Consider the following 12702-nt stretch of genomic DNA (forward strand, 5'->3'; position numbering starts at 1 on the left):
ATATGCAACAGGCTGTTGCTTTTAAGGGTTATTCCTTTGCTCACAAAAAATGTTTTTGGCAGCTCAGTGCCCAAAAACATCTGGACATCCGTAATTCTTAGCTTTTTATTGTCTTGTGATTGTCCTAACTCTAAATTTTTATTACTCTAATCGTATTACTATTTTTATAATCATTTTATTATTATTAAACTTCTCAAAATTCTAAAAACATTTTTCACACCCTTAAAATTTTACCTACTGTGGAAAATGCAGATTTTATGATTGGCTTTTCGCAGATATTACAATGAATATTATATGTGTAATGTTAGAAAGTTATGCTGTATTAATTGTCTTATGTAGTGTGTTAAATACAGTTTTAGGTTCCAACATAATGTTAAAATAAAGATTGTATGTGGGGGGAGTTTTTTGGGGTTTTTTTGGAATGAGATACTCGCTTCGAGGAGACCCTAAATCTTCCAGAGAAAAGGAATTTATGGTTTTCTCATCAGAAAAAGCGAATTTCTTCAGACTGTGCTTAGACTGGAAGACACCATGGGAATTAAAGGAAATAGTTGATATAAAACAGACAGAGTTCTTGTTTTAAATATAATGAATGTATAACCATGAAGGATGTATGAATATGCAACAAGTGCATTGTTTTAAGGTTATTCCTTTGTCCACAAGGGATGTTTTTTGTGACTTAGTGTCTGAGAGCATCCGGGCGTCCGTAATTCTTTGCTTTTTATTATCTTATAATTGTCCTAACTCTATTAATCTAATTGTATTATTATTTTTATAACTATTTTATTATTATTAAACGTTTAAAAAAAAAGCGGAATTGTCCCCGTGAGGGCTCCTTCGCCCCCCCCAACATGGCGGCCCCCTCAGCGCTTCCCGCCAAAACCCGCCCGCGCGCGCCCCGCCCCCCGCGCGGCCGGTGACGCGGCGCGAGCGCCCGCGCAGGCGCAGAGAGCGCGAGGCCGCGGCGGCGCGAGGGGAGCCGGGAGCCCCGGCGGGCAGAGGGGAAAACCTGCCCGGCGTGAGGGGAAACGGACGGGTCTGCGAGAGGGGAAAAACGGGACAGGTCAGCGAGGGGTGAGGGGAAACGGACAGGTCTGCGAGGGGTGAGGGGAAAAACGGGATAGGTGTGCGAGAGGTGAGGGGAAAAACGGGACAGGTCAGCGAGGGGTGAGGGGAAACGGGACAGGTCTGCGAGGGGTGACGGGGAATATGGGCACAGCCCGGCTTGGGGAGGCGGGCGGGGAGGTCTGGGGAGAGGGAGCGGTGAAATTTGGGGGGGGCGGTTGGGAGGGGGATCAGAGGGGTTTGGAGAGGGGGATCAGAGGGGTTTGGGGGGAATAGAGGGGTTTTAGGGGGGATCAGAGGGGTTTGGGGGGAACAGAGGGGTTTTAGGGGGGATCAGAGGGGTTTGGGGGGGGATCAGAGAGGTTTTAGGGGGGATCAGAGGTTTGGAGAGGGGGATCAGAGGGGTTTGGGGGATCAGAGAGGTTTGGGGGATCAGAGGGGTTTGGGAGGGATCAGAGGGGTTTGGGGAGAGGGATCAGAGAGGTTTGGGGGGGATCAGAGAGGTTTGGGGGGGATCAGAGAGGTTTGGGGGGATCACAGGTTTGGAGAGGGGGATCAGAGGGGTTTGGGGGGATCAGAGGGGTTTGGGGGATCAGAGGGGTTTGGGGGAATCACAGAGGTTTGGGGAGGGGGATCAGAGGCTTGGGGGAATCACAGGTTTGGGGAAGGGGACCAGAGGGGTTTGAGGAGGAGCACGGTGAGGTGTGCAGAGATGAAATGTGAGGAGGGGGAGAAGTGAGGTTTGGGGAGTGGGAGGAGCAGAGGCTTGGGGCGGGCAAAGAGGGGAGGTTTGAGAATTGGGAGAGTTTAAATTTGGGGAGGGTGATCAGAGAGGTTTGAGAATCATCGAAGAGGTTTGTGGTGAGGGAGAGGAGAGCTTTGGGGTAGTGGAAAGGTGAGGTTTGAGGCAGGGTTGTGTCCTTCACATAAGGTATTACTGGGCATAAAGGAGAAAATAAATTCTGTGGGTTTCATATGATAGAAAATACTCTGTTACCTACTGAAATAAGTGAGAATTTTCACTGGTCTTGCCCAGAGGAGGCAGGAGCTTTCCCTCAGCCTTTTGAAGGACATTATTATTAAAAAAAAAATGAGGGAGAAGATGGACATTGTTCCTCAGAAACATGCCTGAAAATCTTCCTGCTGATTAAAGACTCAGAGATTTTGCCTTTCCCCTGTGTTCTCACAGACAATGACGCCAAATAAGAGTCCAGACACTTCTCTCATCGACCTGGCTGTGAAGATGAGGAAACAGGCTGAGACCAGGAAGGTGGTGCTGGCCTGGGGGCTCCTCAATATATCTGTAGCAGGCATGATCTACACTGAAATGTAAGTTAATTGTTCCATCTGATTCAAACCAGCAAAGCTCCACCGTGCAGAGCCCTTAATATCCCCCAGAATGGAATTTCTGCTAACTTCTCCCTTCTTTTGCTTTTCAGGACTGGGAAGCTCCTGAGCACATATTACAACATCACCTGCTTTCCACTCTGGTACATTGGTGAGTCCTTGCAGCATTTAAATCCAATTTCAGGATTGTTTTTTACTCGTTTTTATTGCTGGGAGGTCGTTTTTAAGGCAGGTGGTTTTTTTCTGTTTGAGTTTTAAACCAAAACTTTGTTTTGCTTTCTGTGATCTCCCTTGAAACTGCTGGAACTCCGCCCTTTTTGGTGGCAGATAAGGAGTGCTAACAGCTTTTTCTCTATCCTGGAAGGGCAGGAAGGACTGATTTAATGTGTGAGATCTTCCTTAGTGTGTGGATTAAGGCTTTAGGGAGCCTTAGATTTATTTTCCTGCTGTTTTGACCTCTGGGTGTGGGTGATATTTTACAACAATTCAGGTCGGATTCAGAGGAGACTACTCTAAGCTCTGTCAAACAGGGTGGAAAGAAGCAAGAATCATGAGATTTCCTTTTTGGAAATCTTTTTAAAATCTCATTTTAAAAATTAAATTTTAAAATGAATAACTTAATTCCAACAGCATGGAAAGTTGTCTCCAACGGTTCTTGCCTAAGAAAGTGAAGAAATCTTGGATGCTTCCCCAGACTGGCAGCACTCATAATGACCTTTTTTAAATAGACATAGTCTGGTTTTGCAGATAATGTAATTTTTGCTCAGACCATGACAGAAACTCGTGTGTTTCTTGCAGAATTTGCCCTGGCAGCCCTGTTCAGCCTCAACGCCCTGTTTGATTTCTGGAGGTACTTCACCTACACAGCAGCACCACCCAGCTTGGTCACGAGTCCCAGCCAGCAGATCATGGGCTGGCTGCGCAAGGCAGGTGGGGAACAAACCCTCTTTTTATCCTTTTTCACGGTTTTATTGTTGTTTCTCCAGTTCTGTGTTCTTTATTCTGAATTATCTCCTGATGAGCTGAGCTGGGCCCTTGGGGTTGTCCTGTGCAGGGCCGGGAGTTGGGCTCGATGCTGTTCCTCGTGCTGTGGTTTAGTTAATGGCCATTTGAGGTGGAGCTAATTGTGTTTTAATAACTGAGACATGAATTAGTATGGTAAAGATGAGAGCAGTGGGCAGGTGGAGGAGCTGATGGAACATTAGAGAAGTCCCCCAGCAGGATTTATTCTGAGCTGGGCTCACGGGTCTCGGTTTTATCCGAGTTCTGCAGGGACCAGGTTTTCAGTGTCCCTTTTAACATCCCCAAACTTGCCTTAAACATTTTTTAACCTTGCAGGTGCACAGGGCAGCCCTCCACGGGAGGCAGCGGCCAAGCGGGTGCTGTCCCTGACGCCGTCCCCACCCATCCAGGGCCAGTGTGTGCTGAGCTACAGCCCCTCCCGCTCGCCCAGCGCCAGCCCCAAGTTCTCTGCCAGCTGCCTCGGTGGCTACAGCCCCCAGCTCCAGGCTCTGGCAGGGACCAGCCCCTCTCACAGCACCTCTGCTGCTTACTCACCCAGCAGCAGCTACGCCAAGGTAACCCCCAGCACACGTCCCAGCGGCGTAGCTTTAATCTTGTCAGTGAAAGGAAATCCAGGGTTTTTTGTTTTGTTTTCTCCCGAGGTTTCCAGCTTCAGCCACTCTCCCAATGGATCTCCCTATTCCATGAGCGTGGGGCCTGTGGACAGCGGTGGGATAAGGTCTCACTACCGGTTCTCCCCCATCCTGTACAACAATTCCACCTACAAAGACGACTGCATCACTGATGTCAAATCCCTGGACACCTTCCTGAGGAACGAGGAGGAGAAACAGCACCGAGTTCAGCTGGGTAAACGGGGGGGGGGTTTGCTGGGAAAACCTTGGAAGGGAAGAGCCCTTGTGGCTTTAGTGATGGGAGAAGTACCAGTAAAAAGGCACCATTTGTTGATCACCTGTGACTTGGCAAAGGACCTGCTCCTAGTGAGGAATTGGGGTGTGAGGTGAACCCCACTGTTTCCCCTTGAGGCAGTTTTCCTCCAGTGACTCCTTGGAACAGCACCTGAGCATGGGAATGCTGATGGGTTATCTCTGTAGCCCTTGGTGGACTGAGATAAGATCACCTTGATAAAAGGGGGATTTTGTGCAGCTGATTTCAGATAAAGGGGCTGAATCCAGTACACTTTTCTCCTGGATTGGGACAATCGAGATAAGGATAAAGGGGATGAACTACACCCAGTAGGTTTTTGTCCTGGGTTGGGACAATCAAGATAAGGGTGAATGCAGAGTGACTTCAGAATGTTCACTTACACTGACCTCTCATCCCATGCTGTTCATCCAGAATTACTTGGGAATAATAGAAGTTAACTTCTTAATGAATGGGTCTTTCCAGGAAGCTCAGATTCCAGCTCTCCCTCCAGCAGCCCGACCTTTTGGAACTACAGCCGCTCCATGGCAGACCACGCACAGATCCTGAGGAAGTTCCAGTATCAGCTGGCCTGCAGGTCCCAGGCTCCTTCTGCACACAAGGATGAAGCTGACCTGAGCTCCAAACAGGCTGCAGAAGAGGTAAATTCCACCAAAAAAAAGAGAAATTGTCAAGGGAGAAATGGGATTTTAAAATGTACCTTTGTGCAAAGGTTTGGATTTGAGCTGGGTCAGGAATGTGGGGGAAAAAAGTCCTCCAGCATTCAGCCAACTCCTTTCTTTTGCAAGCAGCAGGAATTGTCACAGATTCTGAAAACTCTGGGCTCTGTGAGGTTCTCACATGGATTTAATAAACCTTTCCATAGGTTTGGGCTCGGGTGACAATGAACCGGCAGCTCCTGGATCACATGGATTCCTGGACAGCAAAATTCAGGAATGTAAGTCCCTCTCTGGGGAATTCCGAGTGGAGTGAGAAAATTCCTCCATGTCCTCTGTGCCTGAGGTGGGAAGGGTTGCAGTGCCTGTCTGAGGGTTGGGTGGTCTGCCACACACAAATCCCACAAATTTATCATCTCCCTCCTGTCCTGAGCCAAGCAGGAGAGGGTCTGGATCTGCCAGTTTGGATGGCTGTGATTCATAATCCCCTTTCCTCATTGTCCAGAAAAGCTGTACCCCATACACATGGGTATTTCCAACTCCTATACACTGAATTTCTGCTTTTTCAGAAGCTGTTAAAAAGCCACCTAAATTCTGCCTGTGTTGATAATTAAATTATTTCCCTCCTTGATTGGTCTCAGTATTTCTGTTAAACTGCTTTGTGGTTGTGGTGGGGATGATTATAGGGTGTAAACTGAGGGTTTTATTAAACATTCCTGTTGCTTCTGAGCTTGAGTTTTTCCCTTTTTCCTCCCCAGTGGATCAATGACACCATTCTGGTGCCACTGGTGGAAGAGATGGAATCTGTGAGCACTCAGCTGAGGAGGATGGGCTGTCCAGAGCTGCAGATTGGAGGTAGGATCAGCAGCCTGGGAGTTCCCTTGCAATGGGAGTAACATAAATTAGGTCTGGGAAATAATTTTGTTCAGTTTTTGCTCTCTCTTAATATTGTCTTTGTTCCACCTCCTGCATTTCTTTAAGCTGGGAAGGTTTTCTGTAATACTTCTATAGATATCAATGCTTGGACACGTGGGTAAAATTTTTGAAATTCCTCTTTCTCCTCCCATAAATTTGGTTTTACAGCTCAAATTATCATTAATAATAATTGATTATTAATCAGGCAGAAAGCATTTCAAAGACAGATGTGCTGTAAATTCTCAGTGTCTCCCAAAAGTCTCTGTCTCCAGTGCTACGTGCTTTCCCAAGTTCCTTCTTCAGTTCACCCACTTCCTGAAGGAGCTGGGGTTTTTTAATTCTATCATTTTTTTAAAAATTCTGATGAACTGGGGTTCTGTTTATCAAGTCAGGTTAGGATTCTGCAGCAGCTGCTTCTCCTAAGTTAACTGAGAAGGGGATTTGATGTGCTGGTTTTAATTAAATCCTTCTTTCGGGGTTCTTGGAGTGTTTCCTCAAAAGCTACTGTTGCAAGCTGCTTAAAAACCCTGTAGCTGCTGCTTTTTGTTTCCGCTTTGTTTCTCCTGCTGCCTTTAAGTTCCTGCGTTCCTTGTAGCTGCTGTGGGGAGGTTTGCGCTGCTGGGGGTGGTGGGGTCGGTGCGTGCAGCCCCCGGGAGCTGGCCGTGCCCAGCTGAGGCGCAGCCTGTGTTGCAGAAGCCAGCATCAGCAGCCTCAAGCAGGCGGCCCTGGTGAAAGCCCCGCTCATCCCGACCCTCAACGCGCTGGTGCAGTACTTGGATCTCACCCCAAACCAGGAGTACCTGGTGGAAAGGATCAGAGGTTCGTGGTGCTGCTGTTTGACTTCCAAACCTTTCCATCCTGCAGTGATCTTGTTGGTTCTGGGGCTGCCCCTGCGTCCCTGGAGTGTCCCAGGCCAGGCTGGACAGGGCCTGGAGCACCCTGGGATGGTGGGAGGTGTCCCTGCCCATGGCACGGGGTGGAATTGCATGATCCTCCAGTTTCCCTCCAGTCCAAACCATTCCACTATTTCCTCCTGCCTGCTCAGGGTGCAAAGGGATTGAATCACTTCATTATCTACAAACAAAAATCATCCTTTAACTTTACCCTTTAATCAATACCTTCCCTGCCAATTTGAATTTTCCCCACTTTCTACATCGCAAACCTCCTTTGTTCAGATGCACTTGCAGCCCCCAGAAAGTGAAATACTGTTGTCATTGCAGAGCTTTTCCAGTTTGAATTTTTCCCATTTTCTACCCCACAAACCCACTTTGTTCAGGTGTACTTGCAGCCCCCAGGCAGTGAAATACTGTTGTCATTGCAGAGCTTTTCCAATTTGAATTTTTCCCACTTTCTACATCGCAAACCCCCTTTGTTCAGATGCACTTGCAGCCCCCAGGCTGTGAAATACTGTTGTCATTGCAGAGCTTTTCCAATTTGATTTTCCCCATTTTCTACCCCACAAACCCCCTTTGCTCAGATGCACTTGCAGCCCCCAGAAAGTGAAATACTTTGTCATTGCAGAGCTTTCCCAATTTGATTTTTCCCATTTTCTACCCCACAAACCCCCTTTGCTCAGATGCACTTGCAGCCCCCAGGCTGTGAAATACTGTTGTCTTTGCAGAGCTGTCCCAGGGGGGCTGCATGAGCTCCTTCCGATGGAACGGAGGAGGGGATTTCAAGGGCCGGAAATGGGACACGGACCTTCCCACCGACTCCTCGGTGAGTGTCCAGGGATTGCTTGGATTTGGGATAGGCTTTGGAGGCAGCAGCCAGGAAGTCTTTGAGGAACATGGGAAAATCAGAAAATGGAGCTTTGCAGCTTTGCTGCCAGATAAGGAAAGAGATTCTGTTGCTGGAAGTGGAAAATCAACCTTGAAATAGGGTTTGATTTTCTGGTTGGGAACATGGTTAAATATTTGGAATTGTCCAGCTATGGAGCAGCTCTGAGTGTCCTGATAAACAGGAACAGCTCAAAAGTGCAAATAAAGAAGTTTTGACATTAATTTAAGGCTATTAGACAAAAAAAAAAAAAAAAATAGACAATTTCACATTTTTCTTAATTGTGGGTGGTACAATGCTGTGAGGTCCAAGGTGCATCTCCCAGATTCTTTAATGTTTGTGATATTTTTCCCCAGCAAATCCACCTCTTCCTGTCAAACAGCTCCTGTTGGGTATAAGGAACACAGAAAGCACCAGATCACAGAAAATTTGCTGATGTTGCCCACATAAAATATTGAGACCTCTCCAGAAAGGGTTGAAACAACCCTCGGGCTGTCTCTGGTTTTCTGGATGCTCATCCCAGGACTTTATTTCACAATTTTGGCATTCCTGAGACTTTCCCAGTGATTTTCATGAGGGAAAGGGAGAAGTTTCCTTGCTGGGTTTGGGGTGGGCAGAGCTGTTTTTTGAGCTCCTCTGCCATTCTCAGCCAAATCAGAAATTGATGATTTAGGCATGAAGCTGCTCCTAAACCGGGGATTAAGCCAGTGTGGTAAACGCAGATTATCAAAGACTGGGATTAACTCCTGGATGACAGGGAGGAAGCTGCTGGGTTTTGGGGCCATTCCAGTGAGATTTGGTTGTGTTCCCCAGATCCTGATGCACGTGTTCTGCACTTACCTGGACTCCAGGCTCCCGCCTCACCCCAAGTATCCCGATGGCAAAACCTTCACTTCCCAGCACTTCATCCAGACTCCAGATAAGCCAGGTACTGGACTGGCCTGGGCTCTTTTCCTCTCACCTCTGAAATCAGCACCTCTGAAATCTGGTTTTTTAATTAATTTTTAATTCAGACACTTCAAACGAAAACGTGTTCTGCATCTACCAGAGCAGCATCAACCCACCCCACTACGAGCTGATCTACGAGTGCCACGTCTACAGCCTGCCCAAGGTATGGGGGTTTGTTCTCCTCCTGCTCTCAGGAATCATTTCCAGGGCTGATTTGGGGTATTTTTAAATCCTAGACACGTTTTTGTCCACTTTCATGGAGGCTGGTCCAGCTTGGTCTTTGCCCAGCACGTTTTTGCTGCTGGATACTACCTGTGGTGTCTGTTTAGGATCCTGTTCCTAAGCAGGATCTTCCTCTCATTAATTTTCTGCTAATTTACTGTAAAACCCCAAATCACAGTCCCCAGTGGGTGATGTCACCCCTTGAGACCAGTGCAAATTCCGAGGGGAAGTTCCAAACTAGGAAAATGTTGAAATTTTTACTTGTTTTGATTTCTACATCCTTGTCTCTCTCTCTCTCTGTGGCTCCAGGGCAGGAACAACATGTTCCACACCTTGCTGATGTTCCTGTACATCATAAAGACAAAGGAGTCTGGGATGCTGGGGTAGGTATCCTGTGGGAACAATTGGGAATGGTGTCAGACCAAAACCATCACCGTGGGGTGATAATGAATGGTGTTAAAATGGAATTAACAGCAGCTTTTAAATAGAAATGCTAATTGTGATCCCTTTGGGTTTTGCAGGCGTGTAAATCTGGGTTTGTCGGGAGTCAACGTCCTGTGGATCTTTGGGGAATAATGGGACACAGCCCTGGAGGACAGCACTGCTCCGAGGGGTGAACTTTGACTTCAGCCTGGATTTGCTACCAAACAGGATCATTAAAGCTCAGCTTTGTGGACAGAGGGAGGAAGTGCCTGGAATTTCCATGTGGGTTTTGTCAGGGCATTGCATAGAACATTTCACTGTGGAAATGCTCCTGTGATGAACTCCAGGCAGGAGTTCTCCTTCCTGCTCCTCAGCTCAGCCAGTCCTGTTTAAACTGAGCTTCACTGATCTCAGACTAAACCAAACCAAACCAAACCAAACCTGCTTTGAAGGTGCAGCTGGAACAGCCTCCCCAGGCTGGGCACAGCTGGGAGCACTCGGAAGGATAAAGCAGCTTGGACAACTTCAGGATCCAAGAAATTCCACAGCCAGAAGCTCCGACTCAGTCGTGCTTTGTTTTATTCTGTATGGTGAAAACCAGTGATTTTTATCCCTGATTATTGGTGTAATTGTGATTTCTGACCCCTCAAGATGTTCCTGCAGTTGAAAAGGAAGGACAAAACCATGTTTGTCTTGCTAAATTCAGTCAATAAGAATTTTACTTATATTTTCAATTTTTATTTTCGTTGTTTTGTACAAAACCAGCATGGCCTCCCCTCTTAGGGAGCCTTGTGAGCTCTGAACTTCCCAGGTACCTTCACTGCCACCAACTCTCACCTGCCATTGCTTTTGAATTTAATTTTCCTTCACCTTTTTTCGCTAATCACCACCTAATTTGGAGCTTTATGCACCTCGGTGGGAAACCAGGCCCTACACACCCACAGGTTTTTGGGAATTTCTACCTTTTTTGGTAAAAGCAGTTGGATTTGCTTCAAAGAAAGGATCAATCAATATTTGTCAAATTTCTCTAAGGGGCAGGGGGAGAATTTGTTGTAAATTCTGGTAAATTAGTATTTTAGAAGTGTATATAGGACCATAAACACATGGAATCATTGTACTGTATTTTTTACTGATGGGAGGGAAAGAGGGATTTTTGGAACTTTGCTGTTTTTTGGGGTGAACTGACTGGTTTTGGTGACTCTGTCTCTCTTTCCTGGGGGACCTGGGTTTTTCCAAGGAACTGGTAACAAAATGGCTCATTTGGTTCTTGTATTAAATGAGTTTTATCAAATGGTTTTTGGGGTTTTTGTTGTGTTCAGCATCACCACATCCATCCGTGTACCTCAGAGGAAATGTTCAAGAACCAGATTTAGCCGGGTTTTACCCCAAAACTTCCCTCCTCGAGGGCAGCAGAGCCCCCTCAGGTCTATTAGCTTCATATTCTAAAAACCTGAATTGCAGAAATCCCTTCTTTCACCAAAAAGTGGTGATCCTCAGGAAGGGCCCATCCCATAGGGCACCCTTGGGTGCCCTGGCATCTGCAGCCCAGGAGGGTTTTGGGGTGCTCAGAACCCCATGGCCCTCTGTGCTCCCAGGATCCTGCACAGCCTCCAGATGGATCCTTCTGCACCCCAACAAATCACACATCCCAGTCCTGCACCCCAATAAATCACACATCCCAGTCCCTGTGCACCCCAATAAATCACATCCCAGTCCTGTACCCCAATAAATCACACATCCCAGTCCCTGTGCACTCCAATAAATCAGACATCCCAGTCCATCTGCACCCCAATAAATCACACATCCCAGTCCCTGTGCACCCCAATAAATCACACATCCCAGTCCATCTGTACCCCAATAAATCACACATCCCAGTCCATCTGCACCCCAATAAATCACACATCCCAGTCCCTGTGCACCCCAATAAATCACACATCCCAGTTCATCTGCACCCCAATAAATCACACATCCCAGTCCTGCACCCCAATAAATCACATCCCAGTTCATCTGTACCCCAATAAATCACACATCCCAGTCCCTGTGCACTCCAATAAATCACACATCCCAGTCCTGTACCCCAATAAATCACACATCCCAGTCCCTGTGCACCCCAATAAATCACACATCCCAGTCCTGCACCCCAATAAATCACATCCCAGTTCATCTGTACCCCAATAAATCACACATCCCAGTCCTGCACCCCAATAAATCACATCCCAGTTCATCTGTACCCCAATAAATCACACATCCCAGTCCCTCTGTACCCCAATAAATCACACATCCCAGTTCCTCTGCACCCCAATACTCTGTGCTTTACACCCCTCAGTCCCTGTGCACCCCAATGCATCACACACTAGCGGATCACACCCCTCAGTCCTTGTGTACCCCAATACACTGCACCCCAATAAATCACACATCCCAGTCTCTGTGCACCCCAATATATCCCACACCCCAGTCAGTCCCTGTGCCCCCAATCCACCCCGCTCCCCATGCACCCCAACACCGCACACCCCCCACTCCCCGTGCACCCCAACACCGCACACCCCCCACCCCCCGTGCACCCCCTGCTCCCCGTGCACCCCAACACCACAAACCCCTTGCTCCCCGTGCACCCCGATACACGGCACACCCCAGATCTTGTTCATTCTGAGCCCTGCGCATTCCCCATGCACTGTGCGCCCCAATTCCCGGGCACCCCGATGTACCCCACACCCCTGTGCCTCCTGGTCGCCTGGCACCCCAATATGTGCACCCTCTCACCCGTGTATCCCCGTATTCCGCGCACCCAGCTTTCTCTGCACCCCAAACCACCGCGCACCCAGCTCTCTCTGCACCCCAAAACACCGCACATCCAGCTCTCTCTGCACCCTAAAACACCGGGCACCCCGCTCTCTCTTCACCCTAAAACACCGCGCACCCAGCTCTCTCTGCACCCCAGAACACCGCGCACCCAGCTCTCTCTGCACCCTAAAACATCGGGCACCCCGCTCTCTCTGCACCCCAAAACACCGCGCACCCCGCTCTCTCTGCACCCCGTTATTCCACGCACCGCGATCCCCGCGCATCTCGGTCCCTGCGCAGCCTTTTCCACCCCGCACCCTCAATCTCTGCATCCTCTCAGCTGCGCACAGCCCAAACACCCGCGCACCCCAAACACCTGCGCACCCCAAACACCTGCACAGTCCAAACACCTGCGCACCCCAATCCCCGCGCACCCCAAACAAACACCCGCGCACCCCAAACAAACACCCGCGCACCCCAAACACCCGCACACCCCAAACACCTGCGCACCCCAATCCCCGCGCACCCCAAACACCTGCGCACCCCAAACACCTGCGCACCCCAAACACCTGCACAGTCCAAACACCCGCGCACCCCAATCCCCGCACACCCCAATCCCGCA

At 48.6% G+C, this 12702-nt stretch overlaps 1 protein-coding gene across 2 annotated transcripts; it reads left to right on the forward strand.

Moving 5' to 3' along the window:
• Positions 1-933: 933 nt before the first annotated feature.
• On the forward strand, positions 934-10593 carry TMEM209 (transmembrane protein 209). Of its 2 annotated transcripts, none has more exons than XM_077783719.1 (15): positions 934-1063; positions 2255-2394; positions 2505-2563; positions 3211-3342; positions 3751-3989; positions 4077-4281; positions 4822-4997; positions 5222-5293; positions 5771-5867; positions 6621-6746; positions 7549-7646; positions 8520-8634; positions 8720-8817; positions 9186-9259; positions 9398-10593. In XM_077783719.1, exons 2-15 carry the CDS (start codon positions 2258-2260, stop codon positions 9450-9452), a joined length of 1683 nt encoding a protein of 560 aa, XP_077639845.1. In that variant the 5' UTR covers positions 934-1063; positions 2255-2257; the 3' UTR covers positions 9453-10593. The 2 variants fall into 2 exon arrangements, with proteins under 2 accessions (XP_077639845.1, XP_077639846.1); XM_077783720.1 differs by having other exon boundaries at positions 934-1036.
• The last annotated feature ends 2109 nt before the right edge of the window (positions 10594-12702 follow it).

This window comes from Lonchura striata, chromosome 5 (assembly GCF_046129695.1).
Source record: "Lonchura striata isolate bLonStr1 chromosome 5, bLonStr1.mat, whole genome shotgun sequence".
In the NCBI taxonomy this organism is placed as follows: Eukaryota; Metazoa; Chordata; class Aves; order Passeriformes; family Estrildidae; genus Lonchura; species Lonchura striata.